The sequence below is a fragment of the Capra hircus genome, chromosome 9 (assembly GCF_001704415.2).
Source record: "Capra hircus breed San Clemente chromosome 9, ASM170441v1, whole genome shotgun sequence".
NCBI lineage: Eukaryota > Metazoa > Chordata > Mammalia > Artiodactyla > Bovidae > Capra > Capra hircus.
Genome location: NC_030816.1, coordinates 13350543 through 13372957, shown reverse-complemented (window position 1 = coordinate 13372957; position 22415 = coordinate 13350543). Strand labels below are relative to the sequence as shown.

The window sequence follows — 22415 nt, the reverse complement described above, 5'->3', positions numbered from 1 at the left end:
CCCTTTATTTTGTCTTGCTTTTCCTGAAAGTCCTTATTGTATTTCTTCCTTCCTTACTGGGAATAGAAATACCCACTTTATTTATCATGTTATTTAATATTTAGTTCCTTATAAATTGTATTGCTTGTTGTATATTCCATTGTTATTTTTTGAAGACATTCTTGAAGCCAGCTGACTTCCTGTTCTAGATTGGACTGACTGCTTTGGAGCCCATTCGCTGAGATTTCTTACGCCTTTTTTATGTGTGGCTACGTTGTCCTTCTTGATTTGCACATTCACTTGATGAAGTGCTTCCTTAAGTCATGGCCCCAGAAAGGGCACAGAGGAGTCTTAGCATCTCTAGAATTGTTTCATTTTTGCCCTTATTATTGTGTATTTCACAATTGGGCAAGTAATTCTAGGTACATGTTTTTAATCAGGTCTTTGAAGGCTCTGCATATATGTTTGCTCTTAAAATATCCCTGTGTTGGGGTGTCTTTGCTGGCTCAACGTTAGAGAATCTGTCTGCCAGTTTAGGAGACGTGTGTTCCATCCCTGGTCCAGGAAGATCCCGCATGCCACGTAACAGCTAAGCCCGTGTGCCACAACTCTTGATCCTGTGCTCTGGAGCCCGGGAGCTGCAGTTCCTGAGCCCACGTGCTGCAGCTACGAAGCCTGAGCCCTGGAGCCCATGCCCTTCTCCCCAACAAGAGAAGCTGCTGCAGTGAGAAGCCCGCACACTGCACCTAGAGGGTAGCCCCCATGCACCACAATGGAAGCAAAGCCCGGACGGCAGTGAAGACCCAGCACGGCCAAAGATAAAATTACTAAAAAAAAAATCCCTGGGTTGTGGAGAATTAGCATAGTGAGATAAGTTAGGATCTAAGAGTTAGTCATCGGGTCTCCAAAACCTTCTCTCATAATTATTGTTTCTAATTCATCCCTCCCAATATAAAAGGCACTGAGGCAAATGCATATATTAAAATCATTTTATACATAGACTAAATATCACTGGGAACAGTAATAAATAACAGTTAATTTAGTTATCATTTCCCACTTAAAGGATAAAATAAATCTTCAATTTTTGGTGAAAGTGGAGATAAAGACTTGTAGGCAGATGTGTACTGATTTAGTTATAAAACGGGTTGGATATTTAGCAGTACATTTATTGTTATTTTTCCACCTTAGAATTAAGCAGAATCTGTATGAAAATAAACAGCTGAATTCTAGCTCAGTAGAACTAGAATTTAAGATAGTTTGTGGGCATTTTATTAAACTAAGTGTAAACAGCTCCCCTCTGGGAGTAGATACATTGATAATCTCTTATTGCAGGTGTTCATACGTCCTGTAAAGAATGTCATAGGCTCAGAGGTGGTCCATGCTGTCATTTCCATCTACTGCTACTGTGTGGACTTAATATCAAACTCATATTAAATAAATATCTGGCATATCCTGAACATTCTATCTTATGACTTGTAAATATAGAGATATATAAGCAACATGTAGTGTTTAATATTCAGCTCCTTATGTATCAGCCGTCTTTATTTGATATAGATGGAGAGAAGAAACCCTGTCCGTGGTAACAAATCAAATGATGTTTGTGGCTTATGGGCAGTCAGTTTAATCTAGTGCATTAGAAATATCTCATCTGTCTTAACTCTGTCTCCATCTCTTAATTAAATACAGAATTTTGATGCTAAATTACAGTTGGGCAATTAGTTTCTTTTTTAGCAGAGATAAACTGATGAATGTTTTGAAGCTATAATAAGAATGTTTTTAAAGCTTCACTGAGAAATAAAATGGACTTTACATAAATGTAATTTATTTATTTATAGCATAGTTTAAAGGTTTATTGAAAATTTTAATAGCAAGCCTTCATTCCAAAGGATAAGGAAGTCAAAGAAAAAATATCAATTTGCTTTCTCAGAAAAAGTGACCTTTTTTTCTTAATTTAGTTTATTATTTTTTAATATAAATATATTTATTTTAATTGGAGGTTAATTACTTTACAATATTGTATTGGTTTGCCATACATCAACATGAATCCGCCACAGATATACACATGTTCCCCATCCTGAACCCTCCTCCCTCCCCGTACCATCCCTCTTTAAACCGACTTTTAAAAGCTTTGATGTTTTCAAAAAGTGACCTCGAATATTCAGGGAACTCATTTAGCACATGAAATTTGTCATCCTCTGGGTGTCAGAAGTTCAAAATTATAACTTGCTTATTAGCAAATGTGAAAAGTCATGTCTCTTGTTACAAGTTAACTTGGATTATGTCAGTTCATTTCTCTTTTAGCCTGAAGTTATAAAATATTCATATATAATCAAGATATATTTGCAGTAGTATTAAAGGATTCACTATGTACCTGACAGAAGTTCTGAAACCATTTTTCATGGTTAAGTCATTGCTGTTATGTGTGTAAAATATTCAAATTACTCTATGGAACCATATAACCTGCAACATATAGGATTCCTATAGAGTATTATCAGAGCTTAGAATTTTATCACTTCCTGTGTAGACATATTATTGGACTAACAGTACTTTAGTAGCCTGCTATGTTTTGAGTGTTGTTTTTGAAATAAGGAAAGACTTAAAATAGGCCAGAAATTACAGTCTTTGGTATTTAAATGAATAATGAATATACCACATAAAGATTTTAGAACACAATAAAAAGTATTACAAACAGATGTAAAACAACAGTGAAAATTGAATATGAAATTTTGAGGCAAATGAACTGTCAGTGACAAGTTTAATTTATTAGAACAAGGTTCCTGTTGGGAAAAGTTTGAATATTATTTTAAAGGAAGAATGTGGATTCGTCCGGAGAGCAACTAAGCCAAGCAGAAAGACTCAGACATGCCTCGTGCAGGAGGCAGGCAGGATGACACTGTCAGCAAAGAATACGATTGACCCTCTGGTTTTATCTTTAAGTTTATGATAAGAGGGTGCTTACCTTCCTGGGTAGCTTAAATGGTAAAGACCCTGCCTGCAATGCGAGAGACCTGGGTTCAATCCCTGGGTTGCAAAGAATCCCCTGGAGAAGGCATGGCAACCCACTCCAGTATTCTTGCCTGGAGAAGTCCATGGACAGAGGAGCCTGACGGGCTACAGTCCATGGGGTCACACAGAGTCAACACAACTGAGAAACAAACACTTGCATTCATGTTAGCATAATAACAAAATAGACATGAATCAGAATCCTTTCTCCATTCATTCAAGCAGAGTACTCTTCTGAGCTCTGGTTATGAATAAACATGCCAGTCTTATGGTTGGTCATGAGGGTAAAGATGCTATGTATGTGCAAAGTTTGGTATATAATAGGCTCCAAGCAAATACTAGCCCTTCTCCCTTTATAGGTCACATACAACACTATGGTATATGGCTAGGAAACCTGTTAAGATTTATTTTCTCCATATCAAGATCAAATACAGCATACAGTCCAAAGGTTGAGGCTATGAAGAAGTAACCTTTATTTTGGATGCTTAGCAGTTGTCTCTGAACATGTTTTCTCCTAATGCTCAGGTGGTTTAAAGGATGAGAAATAATTCAAGGGTTAAATAGGGCCTTGCCCTACTTCGTTCCTAAATGCCATCTGCTCTGCTAAGTGGATGCAGTCACAGCAGTTGTTCGTCAGGCTTATTCATAGAAACAGGCCCTATGGGTCCATCAGGGGAGAAGTTACCAGGAAGCTGCAGAGCTTAAGCTGCAGAGATGCTCACCTGCATGGGACCCTTTGTAGGCATCCAATTTGTAATTTGCATGCTTCTCCTTTAAGCATATGTGTGCTCAGTCATCTATAACTCTGTGACTTCATGGACTGTAGCCCACCAGTCTCCTCTGTCCATGGCATTTTCCAGGCAAGAATACTGGAGTGGGTTGCCATTTTCTTCTCCTAGAGATCCTCATGACCCAGGATTGGGTTCCTGCATTGACAGGCGGACTCTTTACCACTGCACCCCCTGAGCCCCTCTAATTAGATAACCTTCAGGCTCCACAAAACCTGGGTCCACTCTCAAGGGACTGTCAGATAAAAGGGAAAAAAAATCAATACAGTTGAAAAAGATGAGGTGGTCAATAGCAGGAAAAGCAAGTTTGGCTTCTATTGACCAAATAATGATTGGTAGTTACCTTTGAACACTGATGCCCATATGCCCTTGACCATAGCTAGTCCTTGCCTGTCCAGGAAGGTACTCTCTAGTCTAGCATCAGTCTAAGAATCATGCATATGAAGAAGTGATACAGGAGGTCACCTGGCAATCAGGGAATGTCAGTTATACTGCCCAGTATTTGGTTCCTCACAGTTTTAGGTGAGTGAAGGGGGAGGGATAAATGGAACCAGTATTGTACTGATCTGACTCAGTATGTGCGTCCAAAATGGGTTAGTCCCTCTATGTATATTATCACATTTTTATTCTCATAAGTAATATAATATAAGTAAGTATTATTATCTAAATTGTAGCCTGGGAGATAAGAAGTAACCTCAGCTATTACCTGTAACTTGACGGCAACAACTTCTGTATTTTCCTGTTAACTTGACAACGACAACAGTTACGCAGGTAGCATTGTATACACAGTCCTGTACAGGCATTTGCAACTAACATTAGAGCTGGGAACTAAAATGGTACTGCAGATACACTTATACCTACTGGGGCTTTCCTGGTGGCTCAGCTGGTAAAGAGTCCGCCCGGCTGGGTTCAGTCCCTGGGTTAGGAAGATCCCCTGGAGAAGGGAAAGGCTACCCACTCCAGTATTCTGACCTGGAAAATTCCACGGACTGAATAGTCCATGGGGTTGCAAAGAGTCAGACATAACTGAGCGACTTTCGCTTTCACTCTCCACCTATTGTCATTCCCTTACACAAAGAGAAATTTCTATCCCTTAAAAAATTTTATGTAATCCTTTCTTTTAAAGCATCCTCTTTATCTCTTCTTATTTCCCAGGCCACCTCATTTTTGCTTATCATAGCATCAACAAAATATACGTTCACAGCATTTTAAATTGCCTCCTAATCATTGAGTAAGATGTATGTTTAGAAAGATAAGTGAATTTTCTTCAGGATGTGTTTGTTTATATCAGTCAAAATAGGCCAACAGCTTCAGCATCTGAAATGTTAATGAGCTTTACACATCTAAAGGGTTTGATATAAAGATGGCCTTAAAGGATGTGATTATAAGCAAACTCACAGCTTCAGGAATGCTATCTAAGGCTTTTATTTTGGTGAAACTTGTATCTTTGGTTCCATACATCCTTTATTAAACATTCAATAAGCTTGTTCTTCTTTCTCTCTTTCTCTGTTACAGATCCACATCCAGAGAACTGAAGGGTGTGACCATATGACCTGTTCCCAGTGTAACACTAATTTTTGTTATCGCTGTGGGGAGAGATACCGCCAGCTCCGTTTCTTTGGAGACCACACCTCAAACCTCAGTATATTTGGATGCAAATACCGCTACCTCCCGGAGAGACCTCACCTAAGGAGATTAGTGCGAGGGTCAGTCTGTGGTGAGTGTCCAACATTATTTATAGGGATCTTCCTCAGGAAGTACGCGGTGATGATGATAGAGCTTAGAAATGTAATCCGACAGCTATGATAAATCTCAGCACCTGGCATGCATTCTAGCAGAGCCTTTAGCTGAAAATAGGAGGAAGACATTTTCTCTCTTTTTGTGTTTAAAATAAGAAAGAGTTTGTTAGCAGGACACTACCTATATGAGCAAGTGGATTTTGTTCGAAAAACGAATAATTGAATATACCGCAGAAATGTGAAGTCATTAGTCTTCTGAAACCCTATTGTAAGTGATTTGATAAAAGGGAACACTGTCACATTTATTTTTGTAGTGATGATACCTAGCAACGGGTCTTAACATATAGCCTCTGTTTGTTCACGGAAGACATAACAGTACAAGTTTTAAAACCCCTGTGTTTCCTTTTGGGGCCCATTTTCATGTGTGTGTACGTGTGTACTCGTGTGTCAGGATGTACCTGACAGAGCAGGGAGCAGCTGGCCTTATAAGTTCTCTCTCCTACACATTTTTTTCCACCTTCAGGACAGCTGTCAGACCATCTGAAACTGCTGTCAGACCATCGCAAGTATGGCAGGAAAATGTGGACTTTTCTCCTATGGACAAACAGGGAAGAATACAATAATCCGTGTTACCCATTCCATTTTACAAAATGGAATAAAATGATTTTGTAAGCAGTGTTTTTAAATAAAAGAGCAGTTCAGTTTCAAACATCTCATCCCTACAAAAGGCAGGACAAGGAGTTACTCTGTCAGTCCCAAGCTTGCTTCCTCCCTGCCATGGAAGAGAGTGGATAGATGACAGCAAAGCCCTGCTGACCTCTGTCTTTCCCTGATCTACAGTTTGGGAAGTCTGCACATGTCCTTGGATAGAGACGGGAAAAGGGCCTGCCCTCCTCTCATACCTGGAGGATGAGAAACAAGGTCTTCATTTCATGTCACCATCTGCCCAGCTATAGATCAGAGGTTCTGCCTCTAGAGAATAAGGCAGAACAGCAGTTGGAGGATAATTAGCATCCTCTGACATGGAAGTATCTCCCTAGTAGGGAGTAGGCAGATTTTTCAGTGAATGGCTTCCTGGGTAGCTCAAACAGTAAAGAATCTGCCCACAATGCGGGGGACCTAGATTCAGTCCCTGGATCGGGACGATCCCCTGGAGAAGGGCATGGCAACCCACTCTAGTATCCTTGCCTGGAGAATCCCATGGACAGAGGAGCTTGGCGGGCCACAGTGCATGGGTTTGCAAAGAGTCAGACATGACTGAGTGACTAATACTTTCACTTTCACTTTTTCAGGGAGTAGGCGGATTTTTCAGTGAATCGTATTGGGAATAAAAGTGACAGAAAAATGCTTAGTTCTCATATTATTCCATACAAATATTCAAAGTATTAAAGCATACACTGGTGAAGAAAATACAGGTCTTTAATTGATTTCTTGTTGGCAAGTAGCTTATATACAAAAATGGCTTATGCAAAAGAAATGGAGGCCCCCAAAAAATAAATATCAATTTTTTTTAAAAAAAAGAAAAGTCTGGAACCAGAATTGAAGAAATAATTATTAGTAGTCAGAGAAATGTAAATTAAAATAAAATGAGGTTTCTTTGGATTATTGATGAGCAAATATTTTGTCAAGTTAATACTCTGTGCTGAATTTCCATATTCTATTGAATTAATTGGAAATTTTGTGCAGTTCTTTTACAAATAAGTTTGATGGTAACGTGATAGACATTTTAAAATATAATAAATCTAGGCTGACAATGGTGTGCTTGCAAGTATAATTTAAAATAGCAGAAAAGGGAACAAAAAAATAAGTACTAAAATATTTAAATAAGATAGGATATATGGATATGATAGAATATTGTTTCAGCTATTGAGAATAGTATTTTAAAAGAATTATTATTGATCTGGGAATAACAGAATCTGAGCTTAACTGTCCTCAAGACAGTTTTAAAAATAGACTTAAACATGTATCAAATATTGATTGCATGATTATAATAAGTTTATTGCTTCCCAGAGAGAAAGAGAGCACGTATCTGGTTCTTTGAGTCCTGTGATGTTTGAAAACAATAGTGCTATAACTTTGCAGTCATGTTTTATCACTCTTATGAAAATATCACTCTTATGAAAATTGATAATTACTTAAAAAAGAAATATCAATGAGCACACACTGAGCTACATGTACAGGAGAAAACGGATTAAAATATGCATGTCAATATATTTTAAACTTAAGCATAGCTTTACGAGTGTACAAAATATAATTGTTCAATGGGATTTAGTATTGCATGATAAATTATATCATTGGTGAAAAATGTAAGTAAACCTCATGGTTAGACATTTTGTCAACTGAATGGCAATTTTTTCAAAATTAGGTATTAAAAAATATATTTCCTAAAAAAAACTATTTTCTATCTATATATTTTCTGTGGTTCCAGAGACCCTTTCTTAAGAATAAAAAATATTAACATTTTTCTGACAAATTTCCAACAAACAAGCAGCATTATGTTTCTGTTTTCTAATGTAGTTGAAGTGAAGTGAAGTGAAGTTGCTCAGTCGTGTCCGACTCTTTGCGACCCCATGGACTGTAGCCCACCAGGCTCCTCCATCCATGGAATTTTCTAGGCAAGAGTACTGGAGTGGGTTGCCATTTCCTTCTCCAGGGGATCTTCCCGACCCGGGGATCGAACCCAGGTCTCCCACATTGCAGGGAGATGCTTTACCGTCTGAGCCACCAAGGAGCTGGTTAATCCAAATTACCATCCTTATTTATAGAATGGTGTTGCTGCTTGATTCTTAAATAGCAGTGTGATTCTACTGCAGAGTCCCTCCATTCCTTCCTCTTCTCTTGTGTTTGGGTTCTGTAGCTGTTGCTACGTCACATGCTTTGAGATCAAGATTACCATGTGACGATAAAGGTTACGATCTAAAGACATTAACTATTAGCCTCTATTTTTGTGCTAGTGCCTTTTAACACCAGCAGGATTCCGGTTGTGACCTCTGTGCTGTAACTAGAGTTTATTGTAATCACTGCTCAGTTATTCATTCAGAAGAAAAAATGCTGGTTGATGCCACTGGCATCCTTACCAGTGTTTAGCCTTCTTGTAAGGGCTTCCTTTTTAAGTTTGCTAAAATGATTCATTTGAATAACCTTCAGTATATTGTGTGTCTACTGGTAATTTTCTCTAACAACAGTATTGAAACATCCCGTTTGTCATTCAGTATATTAGATGTTCGTGTTATTAGTTTTCTTTGGACCCAGGAAATAAATAAATCACATTTTCAGATGTGGGCTTGGGCACTACTAGCGCTCCGTTTTGTGAGCTAATTAGATTTTCTTTTGCCGGCTCAGGATGTGTCACTCCCTTTTTAATCTTTCAGAATATTTAAAAAAAAATGAAAGTGGAAGAGATCTAAAGGAAAAGCATAAAGCTGAATGGTTCTGGTGGAGTAAAGTGAGTCAGTAGCTTTAGAATTTTCTTGGTTGTATAAGGTAAGTAATTTAGGAGATGGATGACTCATGTGCTCAGGACTTGAGTGAAGTTACTGAATTGTACATATTTGTTCTACACCTGATACATTTCCAGAGAAATATTGCCTTAATTATAATGACTCCTTAAAAATACACACTGTGATATTTAAAAGCGTTGCTGAATTTGTATTTTGGTTTTAGTTTAAGACTCTCTAAATGGTTTGCCTTTTGTTTTCCAGCTGGAAAATTGTTCGTTGCACCTCTAATTCTGGTCTTGGGATTAGCACTAGGGGCCATAGCAGTTGTCATCGGTAAGAAACACTTAATGTATTTAAGATAAGAATTCTCTGGGTGCTGTAGAGAGAACACGCGTGTAAATGTAATAGTGATTCAGTTAGTAAGCAGGGGAGATACCTGTCCCGTGCTTGCTCTAGATAAGCCATCAGCACATGATTTATAGATTCAGAGGGGTGTGTTTCATATAGGATGTGTTTGTGTGGCACTTTTTCAGTCCAGGAATACTCTCATTCATATTTCTTATAAAGCATTATTAACCCTCTTTTAATACAAAAATTAATGTAACTAGAATTTTACTGAAAGATTCCAGTGGACAAGAACCCAGATTTTCCAATTCTGAGTTCAGTTTAGAGCATCAAAGAAAAGAGGCTCTGGTTCAGTTTGATTAGTTCGAATAAAAGGATTCCCTGGGTCAAAAATACATTTGATGTGTGTAGGAACACATGCCCAACATAAAACTGAGCACTGACAAATAGAAAATGTATCAGTGATAAATATAGTTTCATTCATACAGGTATATTAAAATACACATTTCAAGCAGTGATTCTGAGACTCGGGAGTGCTTTATAAGAACCATGAAGGCTGGTTAAAACACAAGTTAATGGGTCCTTGCCCTAGTTTCTGATTCACTATAGAGATAGGACCCATGCATTTCTAGTTCTAAAAGGTTAGGTGACGCTTATGCTGATGGTTCACGGACCACACTTTGAGAACCATTGCTTTAGAGAATTTAAAAGCAAACATGAGAGCTAAAGGCTGCTTGGATAATTGTTCCACGTAATAGATAGGATTTCTCTTTTTTTCCTAAGTAAATTGATTTTATATGTAAAGTTCTGTATAGCAAGTTATTCGTATGTTCAAGATAGATAGAATTATAAAGTAACTGACATTTATAAGTTCTTACAATGAGTGAGGCTTTATGAAGTAGATGCTATTTCTGCATTTTACAGTTCAGGAAATTAAAGCTAGTCACTAGGACCTCACAAATGGTAGAATTGGGCATCAAAGCTGACATTTGCTCCACCACGCATCTTCTTGAGTAACATGTTAAATGGCCTGAAACCAAAGCATGAATATCAGTGTGAAAGATATAACCAGGGTTAATAAAGAAGACTTAAACTTAAGTTTTGATATTTTGATTTTAAAAAATTCATATCAAAACTGGTGTCACAGACTCTGTTAAAAGGTGAAGAGAGAGTTTAAAAAACAAAAAAAGAATAAAGAAGAGAATCTTGAGAAACTAAGTACATTTCATAGCATAGGTATCTTCTCTCTTCTCATGTATTACTAAATAATGATTATTAATAAATAGCTTGCAAAATGAACATTTGAAAATAGAAACGTTACAAATCTATAGTACGAAAAGCCTGTTCTTTTAATTAGCTTTCATCTTTTTTTTTTAATCCCCAGGTTTATTTGTATTTCCTATCTATTGCCTTTGTAAAAAACAGAGAAAACGATCACGGACAGGAATGCACTGGTAAATTCAGGTGAGGTCACGTGACAGCGCTGGTCTGGGTAAGAACCGCACAGGACGATACACGCGTCAGAGGGCTGCACCTTGCGACCGCCTGGAGGAACCTCCTGCCTCCTCTTCCCCGTGTTCTCTGCAGGCCACAAAGCCTCTAGCTCCAGTGCATTCCCAACATGGAATCCTGTCCTTTCCGTATACAGATTGCTGCTTTTACGAAACGGTCACTTTCATAGACTATAAACATCTATATCATAGACTCTTCATGGTTCTTGGAAGACAATACTTTAATTAGAACCAGTTATCCTCAAAACTGTCTGAGCGTGTGTCTCCTGAGCATTGCTTAGACTGTCTTTGTCCCTGACTCTCCCTCCGGGCCTTCTTCTGAGACTTGGGGTGAATAACTCAAGTGCCACCTGCACACCAAGCAAGGCCACCTTTCAGAAGACGGAGGCTTACCACGTGCACCTGTTTCCATCTGTGTCCCAAGCATATAATTCCTTGCTCCTCCAGAGGCTCTAATTGTTACGAATCTCAATGCCCAAAAAGGAACTAATGAAACTAAATGAGAAGACTCTGCAGTGTATACGTGTAGGGGTGTGAATGTGTGTGTATATACATATCTGTATTAAAACTAGGTCCATACCTTGTTCTTGTCGACTTCCATGCCTCTACACTATTTTTCCGCATTTTTGTAGACGTATTTAAAGACGATCGTTCCTTTGTGGGCATAATTTGGTAATGTACTGAGTTAAAGTCAGTGTAGACAGCAGGCGATTTTGATGTTGACCCTTTCTGTTTCTTGCTGTTTTTCTGTGTGTCTCAGATGCAGACACGGAAATTTGTGCAGGGTCACCTCCAGGATTATCAAACTTTATAAACTGAAAAAAATGGAGAGGCTGCTTCTGGGAAATTCTCGAGACCTAAACATTCAGTCTTCTTTTCAGATTTCTTACATGTTGGCATACTTGCTTCACTCTATAGTTAATTTAAATGAGTTTGCTGTAGAGAGAACTGCTGAGGCCTTTGAACATATCCCCATTCTGCTAATTGTTTAATGAATTTGTGATGATAATAATTATGCTTTAGATTAAGCATATGGTATTATTTAAAACCCCACCCTCTCACCTCTCCTTTCTCTCTCTCTATTTGTCCCCAAGTTTTTCATAAAAACAAATACTGTTTTTGAAGGATTTTTCTTACGTTTACTGCTTCAGTGCATAATAATGTGTTGGTATCTTCTTATGGACGGTTGATTTGAAACAAAACTTTCTATGTTCACAGGTTTATCTGAAACATAAACTGCTTTTAGAGAAGGAAGCAGAAAATGAAAAAAAAAATTTTTTTTTTCAGAACATTTTACCAAACTGAGAAGTCTTTAAAAGAAAAGGACGAGTAACTAAATTGTGTTTTATTTTGTTTTCATTATGAGTGTTCATCATTAAAGACCCCTAAGAAGCCTAAAGTTTCCACTTGTCTACAAATCCTTAACAGTAGTTATTGGCATTGATGTAGCCATTTACTTGTCAGCTGCCTTTTCTTAATTGAAATAGATTATGTGATAAAACATGCATTAACATGGATAGTTTGTCTTGTTGGGCTTCAGAGTGTAACGTTTATCATTTTTATTTGATCTAAAAAGTCCATGATAGTGAAGTTTATGTGCACAGATAACAAGCCAGCACTTCCATTCTCTCTGAGTAACACTCAGAAAAACTTTACTGCTGGACTCGTCTGTTTCCAGTTGGAGGAGGCTGTGTCCATTTATGGTCCTAGAATAGCATATTTCAAAAGCATAGCATGATACAAGAAGTCATGCTGTAGCTTCACAGATTCTTCCATGCCTCTGCACTGTTTTTCCGTTCATCCGACTATCTATCAGTCCAACAAATATGTATCGAGTGCCTAGTCTACATCCTTTAGTATGAGAACTGAGAGAATGGAAAGTTCTAGCCCTAAATCCACATAGTTTTGTCATAAAAGTGCTTAATTTTTGTAAATTAGTCTTTCCCTTCCTGGACTTAGGTGTTAGTTTAATGACGTGTGCATGTGATGAATTCTGAATCTAGTGGATGTGTCTATGTATGATATGTGTATGTATATATATTTGGGTATATACATGGCTGCATATGAATACATATATACCAACTAGCTAAATAATATACTCTCTGGTCCTGGATAATCTATTTCCTTAGGTTATTGTATCTGTGTGTCTGTTGTCTTTGGCCTACTCAGGGATTTTTTATTCCTTTCTTTGAATAACTTCTCTTTTGGAGATATTTTTATATTATTTGGAAATGTTCCAGTTTTCCACTTAGAGAGCAGTGTCTGTTATCAGTGAAGGCTCTTTCATCAACACTTGTGATAGTGTGCACAGCATCGCACAGGATTTTCATTTTTATATTTCGTGGACTTTTTAAAATTAATGTCTGCATTTTTCACTTTCAGAGTTGCTATATATCTGGCCTTTCCCTGCTAGTGACTTATAGTAGGTATTTGTGAATTTTTTTGCTAAGTGTCATTAAGATCTTAAAAAGGAAGGAGAAAGATAAAAGAGAGTATTTATATGTTAGTGCCAACATTGAAGGTAAAACAACCTTACCTTTTGGAGGAAATTTTAGAAATGCCTTTAGAAAAAGAAGTATGTGCATAAGATGAGTATCTTTTTATCCAAGGCTTATCATTTTAGTATTTTTTATTATAAATGCAATATATGCTCCTTTAAAAAATCAGCTATAAGGAATTATAAAATACAAATTCCTCTGCTTTTCCCCACCCCTTATTTTCTAGGGGTAACCACTCTTAATGATTTGGTATAGGTCTTTCCAGATACTACCCAAAAATATACAAATAAGTAAATATGTGTGTGTGTGTGTATCTGTGTATGTATTCGTTTTGTACAAATAGAATAATAATATGCTTACTGTCCTGTGACTATTTTTCATTTTACTATGTATGGGTAGACATATTTCCATAAGTGTTTAAATATAGTTACCTCATTCTTTTGTAAATTACTACATATTCCATTGAGGGGCATACATTAATTTATTTAATCAGTCCCCTATTAAATGGACATCAAGATTGTTTTCACTTCTCTGTTACAAAACATTGGTGAAGACCCTTTACATATATTTTTGTCACTGTGTGAACATTTTCATAAGTTTTAAAATTTGGTTTTTATATTTGTAATAAAATTTTAATGCATTTTGGATGAATGAAGATCATAGAGATAATATATTTAAGACCCTTTTCTTGGAGAAAAAGTTATGTAAAAGTGCACCATTTTTAAAGAAAAGCATATTTTGCAGGATAATTTGTCCTCATGCTTGATTAGCCAAATAAATATCTTGCCAACACAAAAGAAAATTCATCTTATTCCAATAAAAATAAAATGCAATGAGATGTCTATAATATAATGAGAGAAAGATACATTGATGTTTGGATTGCCTAGTTTTAAAACTTGAGGAATTTAAGTGAAATGGCTAAAGTGATCATATCTGTCACATTTTAAAAACACTATCCATGTTCATGCATGTTGTTCCACAGAGGAACTTAATCATGCCGTTGTGAAAAGCAGGAAGCAATATGTCGGTAATCATGAATGACCACAGTATCCACAGGAAAATAACTTTGAGTGTACATAAAGTTGATGGTGTGCTGGGGTGCTTATAAGCAGAACAGTATGGCATGTACTTTACTATGATTCCCAGCATCTCCTGAAGGACTTCTGTGTGTAGAGTTAAGAAGAAAAGAGGAATCACACCTTTTGGCACAAACAGCATTCTCTTGCCACCACCCTGATTTTCTGATAGGTGCTATTGTTTCCTAAAGGTAGGGCAGACTGGAAAACAATCAAAGATAATTAAACACTGGTCAGGTTACAACCTGGGATCTTTAATTGTGCTGTCCTTTCTGGGATATCGGATTCATGAGTGCCTATCAGGAAATTCCCTGTCTTGTGTGACCCATCATCTCTTGAGTCCCAAGGCCACAGGTGAGTCTTTATCTTTTGATCCTATCACCCAAACAGATGGCCCAAGGCTCCCCTACAATACCTTCAAACAGTTTTCCAGTCCCCAAACAACCCAACCTCATTTTCTCCACTCCTCTGAGACTCTAACTGGCTCCTCTGCAGTAGAAAAGAGGAGGGGAGGAGTGGGTTAAAAACCCACTTAGGAACCTGCAAGGCAGTTTCATTCCTCCTGGACCTTCGTCAAATTACAGTACATCTGCCAACATATCGATCTAGTTTCTCCCTTATTAAGCAATGCAGTTGTTTTTAACACTACAATTTTATAAGCTCTATTGAATTCATGATTATAATAGTGGCCTAAGTAATATTAATTGGTATACTTCATTAAGTACCAAGATAAAAATTCATACCAAATGCCATTTTATATTTGAATTTTTTATGCAAGCTGCACATATGCCTTAATGTCAGTCTTCCCATTGGATTGTGTGCTTAACCTTTCATATTTGTGGCTGAGATCTGTCTCAACTCTTGAAAGTAACCTTTCCTGTGGTCAGCTTTATTGTTTTCTGTTAATGCCTATTATAAATATAGCCTTAAGGTCCAATAATGCACTTTAAAATACTTGTGTCATTTTAAGTAATCTGACAGAGTTGAAGAAACTGATTGGAATGTTTTGATGGAGACAGTAGAATAACAGTGTTAGCAAATAGATGTCACCTCTTTAAATCTGGCAGGCCAGCAGGGAGGAGGGTAGAATCAGAAGCTGAAAATTTAAACCAAGTAAAGCATACCTGAAAAAGATATAGCCAAGATTCCGAAATATATAGTAATTCTGAAAGTTGGTATTAGGAGCTCGAACCTAGCAAGCAGTTAATACATGTTACGTAATAACCTCATTGGACTATTTGGTTAAAATATTCAATTAATTTCCACTGCATGTTTTAGCTGCATTTTTTATTTTTCATGAAATCTATAAAAGAAATTCTACCAACTAGTACCATAGTAAATCAAAACTACCATTAATAGCCAGTGTAAGCATATTTTGTTTGTTCAAATCATTGTATTTTAATTATGACATCTTCCTCTGGAAAATAAGTTGCAAATCCCATTTTAATATGAATATCCATAATGATTGTTTTAATAATTATGAAATAATTATAAATTTGGTCTGAATGAAATCAGAGTCCAAATTTGGGGAGTATTCAAGATTGTGAAATGCTGCCTTTCCAATGCAAACCTTTAAAGAGAAAGACACTTCTTTGTAAATCACAGAGGGGTTTCACTGGTGGCTCAGGTGGTAAAGAATCCACCTGCAATGCGGGAGACCTGGGTTCGATCCCTGGACTGGGAAGATCCCCCGAAGGAGGGCAGGGCTACCCGCTGCAGTACTCTTGCTTGGAGAATCTCCATGGACAGAGGAGCCTGTAGGCTACAGTCCATGGGGGCCGCAAAGAGTCGGACACGACTGAGGGACTAAGCGCAGCACAGAGGGTAAAGCTGTACTCATTTCAGAGCCAACTGTTGTGTGGGGCTTGTACTGTACATCGCTGTTCTGGGGCTGGAACTTTAGTCACTTAATCAGAATCCAAGAAACAGAGTCTCAGTAGTGTGAGAGTTGCAGTCTTTTTGGATCATTAGCTGAAGCCTTCAAATATCACATAGTTTACATTTCCTCATGAAAAAAAAAGTATTAGTCACTCAGTCATGTCTGACTCTGCAACCCTATGGACTATATAACCTCATGGTGCCAGTTTAGCAGCATGTAACTTGCCATGTTAGAAATTATGTTCTTTTTTGGCTAAAGAAGTGACTGTTTTGAGACTATCAATATGGCCTTAAAAGGCAATGAATTTTAAAAAAAAAACATAAAAGATTGCTACTACCATTTTTTGGCCACTTCCTTTTAGTTTACAAAAGAAATTTCATTGGGTGTATTTAACTCTGCTTTGCTTAGATTACACAACCTTATTAGCATAGAAAATATTTTTTTGTTTTTTTTCAGGGCTATCCCACATTTTTGTCGCTCTGATCTGTCATACTACTTTTTTCCCTGCTTGTAAAGTGATATTCACATACTTGAACATCAAGTTTCTGTTTTCTTTCTAGATTTCTTAATTATCTTGCTTTTGCCCTCTGCAGTCCCCTTCCTATCTTGACTGAACGTGGGATAACTTCTGTCTGACCATTAACTTTTTTGACTCTAATGAAATTCAAACTGAAAGGACTCCACAATTTGGCCCTGGTAGTAGATATGTAAGTTGAAACATGCCAGGACAACTTGAAACACTGTCCCTCTTCTTGATAGGAGCTGGAACACCCTGGGCTGCCCTCTTGTTGTTACCCAGTCCTTAAGTCCTGTCGGATTCTTTGTGACCCCACGGACGGCAGCACGCCAGACCCAGCCCTCTGATATGAAGTAAAATGAATGAGAAGATGTCAGTTGAATCAGAGAGCCTAGAAATACTCTAAAACGTAGCTTTCAAAATTGCTTCAGGACTACTGTAAGGTCAATATGGTGTTTGCATCTTGGTTGGACAGAAAGCACGTGTGGACATTCATTCAGTGTGACCCCCAAGTCATTCTTGATTCATCCAGAATGGCCAGATGTGTGCCTGGGGGTCTCTGTTTCAACAAAAATCCCACAGCTTGGTCTTAAGGCTGGATTTATAATGTTGTCACGTTTGTATGTAAGACTTGACCATGGATCCATATTCTGTGAACATTATTAGACTTTCTGATAGTCTACAGTGGATGGCATTGAATGTAACTCATATCAGCCCTTTTCTAGAGAAACCTTGCAAAGTTTGCAAATGTTCAACATTTTCATTGATATGAAAACCCACACTCAAGGTATATTAGTATAGGTTTATTACGTAATATGGAAGAACTTAAGGAAGGGTCAAGCTTGGGTGTTCAATGCCCCCCAAATTGCTGAGATAATGTTACTTCAGATTTTTCCTTGTAGCTGGCCCAGTACTTTGGTTATCAGTTCCCTGTAAAGTTAGTTGTTCACCTCATGCTCCCACTGGAGAAATAGTGTGAATAATTAAGTCAAGTTCTTAAAATTAATATTTTTCACTATATATTATTTCTTCTATGTCCAAATATACCTTTATTCTTTCAAGTAAACACTATCTAAATATATGATAGAAGTATCTGAAATTTTCAGTTTATACAAAATTAGCATACTTTGTGTTCCTTTGTAAAGAAAATTCTAGATAAAGTGTGCTTTTTATCAGCTGATTACAAACCCTTTCTTTAAGACATATTTTAAATTCTATATGGCAAGAGCTTAATTTTGTTATTTGATCATATTCATCATAATTAAAAGTCTTTAGATGGTCTTGAAAAAAGTAAACCTACCTTGTATTTTGTATGAAACTTAGAACACTAATTGGTATATTGGCAAATATATATATATATATACACACACACCTTAACAAGGACAATCTGTTACAGATTTTTAATATAAAAATTAATTGACAATCTTGTTTATTATGAAAGACATTATTAGTTTAATAAGTAATAAGTTCTGAGATATCATAAAAATAATTTTGTGTTGAAAGAACATGAAAACAGTGGCATAAAAATGTTGTTAGGTTAACACATTATTTATTAAGAAGCCACAACAATTAGTTGTTTTGTTTCTATTGCAAACAAAATTATTAGATGTCTTCATGAAACAAATTTATTTAGATGTATATATATGTTGCAAAATTGTGGGCCTATTCTCTTTTTCAAAAAGAATGTAAAATACTAAAGAGAAAAACATTTGAGTCTTTAATCTGTCGTTATTGTATATTTAGAAATTGCAGTTCTAAAGAATAAATTTTACTTCCTTTGAATTACCAGAATATATTCCATTTAAATTACATTCTCACAAACAATAGCAAATGAGAAGGATGTGTTAATTTTAAGATGAGTGACTTTCACTAGTAGGGTGTACCAGATCTTGTCCATAGTCTCATTACATTCTTTTCATTTTCTGTAACATTAATAATGTCATACTCCTTTTCATAGTAATATATGAGCCTGGTTGAAAAGAGATTTTCTTTGCTTTTTCAATGACACTGGCAAATATTTATGTAATTTTACTTTTTATCCCTTTCTACATTTCATTGGTCATACTATTAACTTTGGTATTCATAAAACTAGGTGGAGGAAGTCATTTTGAATATATTTTAAGAAAGAGGCATGTAGAAATAAGAAAATAGAAAATATTAATACGCTTTTGTAGAAATTCCTAAAAGAAAATTGGAAAGGAAACAAATTCTGTTATGATGAAAATGTTGAAAAATTGGGAGTGTTTCAGACTTTAATTTCTTACCTTTTTATAGTGATCAGCTTCTAATCTCCAAGTGGTTGTTTCATGCTGTTGGTTCCATGAATTGTGCTTTTAGCATAATATATAACTCTTCCTCCCCACTATTCTAGTGTTTATACATTAATTACTTTTAAGAAAAGAAGAAATTAGTGAGTTAAGGTCAGGGAAACTGGGTTTATTACCATTTTCCAATAGCACTAATGTATAATCCCTTTAGCCTTCCATATGGTGCTTTGTGTGATGAGAGTATGTGACATTTATCTGTGTTATTAGTGCCTTATTTCTTCACTTGACTTTGTTTCTTATCTGAAGAGCCATATATTTTTGTGAGTGTTTCTTTGTCCTTCTATGTAAAGTGCTGATGAGACACTTTAGGAATATATATATATGTAGATTGCATTTGCCAGTTCATTCACTGTATTTTCTCCAGAACAGCAGGTTAGCCAATATATTTTTCTTAAATTCATCGTCATTTTTAAGCTAAAGTATTTTAAAAAAGGATCTTAAGCACCGTAAACTGAAGCCATTACAACTGAAATGTTTTTTTAAGCCACCAAAAAGAATGCTGATTATTAAACTTTAAAACAAGAGTTGGAATAGCTATAAGTCTTTATAGCTCCAATTAGGACAAAATTACAAAGCATTAAAAATTAAAGTAATTATATGGTACTTCAGGAATTTGACCAGTTTACTACCACTTGTCTTTGATAATACTTTGTCTCCACAGAGATGCCGAAGAATTGATGGTGTTTGCTGTTTAAATGGAGTTACACATTCACAGTGGGCTTTATGAACAGTGAGACATTTGGACAATATATTATCCTGCTCTTCTTGGTCTTTGCCTTTTGTGTCAGTTTTATACAAAAAGCTGGTGTTGTTGTATTCTCTATGTACCATAGTATATAATTGGACTTTTCCTGATGAATGTATAATGCATAATTAAAATAAATCATGTGTTTAGAAAAGACAAAGACACAGGTTGTATATGCAAATATGTGTAAATATTTGACAAAGAAAAAAGAGGAGAAGAATCTTCCTGCCAACAGATAACGTCCTGCTGGATGGGACATGGAAATTAACAGATTTTTTTTTTTAAGCAGTGAAATTTAAAAATTTATTACCTCAAGAATTTTCAGTGGATATGTATCAGTGTAACGATCCTTCTTCATAAATACATTCTCACTTGCTGCTGGCGGTAAAAGCAACCCACGTGTCAGATCACACAAATTTTAGGGTCAAGCCTTTCAAAAGATGGACACCTTGTAAGACTCTGGAGCCCAATTTTGGACTTTTAGTAATGTCCCTATGGCTCTGTGCTGTGGTTGGGCTTCTACATTTATTTTTTTGTTGTTTTTGGTTGATTGTTTTAGAATGGAAGGGTAATCTTAATCATGAGATCAGATCTCATGGAGGGGTATAACAACATTCACTCTACTTGGATGCAGATTATAAAGGGAACCAGCTACGCTGTCACTGTATGAAAACTGTTGTGTGGATTCCTGTGGAGTGCTGTTTACTTGCATGATGTGTGCAGGACATCATGCACCGTCATCTAGCAATGCCTAATAAAAGTTTTTAAAAGAGAAGACTCTTGGTGTTTTTCCCAGTAGATTTGGAGTTTAAGACATCAAAAGGTAATATTGGGCAGTGCCAAAGTTACATGTATGTAAGTAAATCTGGAACGTTACTCAAGTCATGTCTGCACTAGATTCTTAAGAATGGAAAAGCAGGAATGCACAGAAATTCACGGGTGTGCGTTTTGGAAGGCGGGTCGGGTTGTGTTGCTGTGGCAGATTTTGAGGAAAGCACACAGGACAGTGACGATCGTTCTGCGTGGAGTGTGATAAAGACACGAACACTGTAAAAGTAAGAGTTTGGCTTAGGGTAGTGATTGCTCCTCAGACAGAGGGGGCCGGCATGGAGTGGGAAAAGCGGAAACTGCTAACCATTAACGCTAAATATATACGCCTTCCTTATAATGCCTTCCTAGATATATCAGGGAAACAAGGGCATTTGTTGGCCAAAGGACACGTATAAGCATTCCTGTCAACAGTAAAGTGGACAAGTACACTGGGGTATATTTACATATATTTATACGATGAAATATTATAAGACAATAACAATGAAAAATAATAATTTTTAAAATCTACAGAGCAATGCATGGGCTTCCCTGATGGCTGTGGTAAAGAATTGACCTGCCAATGCAGGAGACACAGGTTAGATCCCTGGGTCAGGAAGATGCCCTGGAGAAGAAAATGGCAACATACTCCAGTATTCTTGCCTGGGAAATCCCATGAACAGAGGAGCCTGGGAGGCTACAGTCCATGTGGTTGCAAAATAGTTGGACATAACTACTCAACAACAGAGCAATGCACAAAAATGGGGTTGACTCTCACGGACGCTGTTGAACAAATGAAGCCAGACGCAACAAGGATATGTTGATAGAACCATCAACACAGATGAAACTCATCAATGGTGATAAAAGATACAACACTGGTTACTTTGGCAGTGGGGACGGACAGTCATTGACTAGAAAGGGATGATGAAAAATACAGTATCACTTCATCTGGGTGTTAGACGAGGCACTGGCCAGAGGACGGATGGGGTGTGTGGGGCCCTGGCGCTGCTTGCCGCCTCCCTGCAGGGCCCACATCCGCTGTTGCCCACCCCTGTGGACAAGGGTTCCAAGAGAAGTGGGTCTCCTGCACGTGCACAAGGGGCGGGACAGCGAGGCTGTGACATCTGTGCGTCAGCAACACATCCCGAGGCTGTCTCATCCTGCGTATGTAAAGGAAGTTGTTCTGTTTGCTTGTCTTTTAATTGAGGAGTTAATTTTTAAGTTCAATCTAATGTTATGGCGAGGCTAGAAGATAGCTATCTGCAGAGTCCTGGTTGCATCTTCCAATTCACCAGATCACTTCTAAACCTGGCTGACGAATTCTCTATGTCTCAAACAGTATCCCAAAGAAAAGGAACAGAAGGAGAATGGGATGAAAGGGAGAAAGAAAGGAAAGAGGAAAGAAAAGGACATTTGAGAAGCTAGAATAGGAAGAAGGAACCAGGAGTTACCTGAAAGAACCTGGATCCAGGTGGAGATGAAGTGAAATCAGGACAGTTGGAAACCCCATCTGATTTTAGAACTAAAGGCATTTTTGTGTGTGTGACATTAGAGTGTCTGATTCCCCTCAAACATTAGAATTAACCACTGTTAAATTATTTGTTAGCATTGTGTGTGTCTTCAGTCACTTCAGTCATGTCCTTAGCCCTGTAGGCTCCTCTGTCCATGGGATTCTCCAGGTGAGAATACTGGAACGGGTTGCCATGCCCTCCTCCAGGGGATATTCCTGAGCCAGGGACTGAACCCACGACTCATGTTTCC

The 22415-nt window shown here is 37.2% G+C and overlaps 1 protein-coding gene across 1 annotated transcript in view; it reads left to right on the top strand.

Annotated features, from left to right (window-relative positions):
• RNF217 (ring finger protein 217) overlaps window positions 1-12199 on the top strand; it is a 118788-nt gene extending 106589 nt beyond the window's left edge. The window contains exons 4-6 of the mRNA XM_005684492.3: window positions 5286-5487; window positions 9211-9282; window positions 10679-12199. Coding sequence (XP_005684549.3) covers window positions 5286-5487; window positions 9211-9282; window positions 10679-10752 — 348 coding nt within the window. The 3' untranslated portion in view covers window positions 10753-12199. The remainder of the gene's footprint in view (window positions 1-5285; window positions 5488-9210; window positions 9283-10678) is intronic.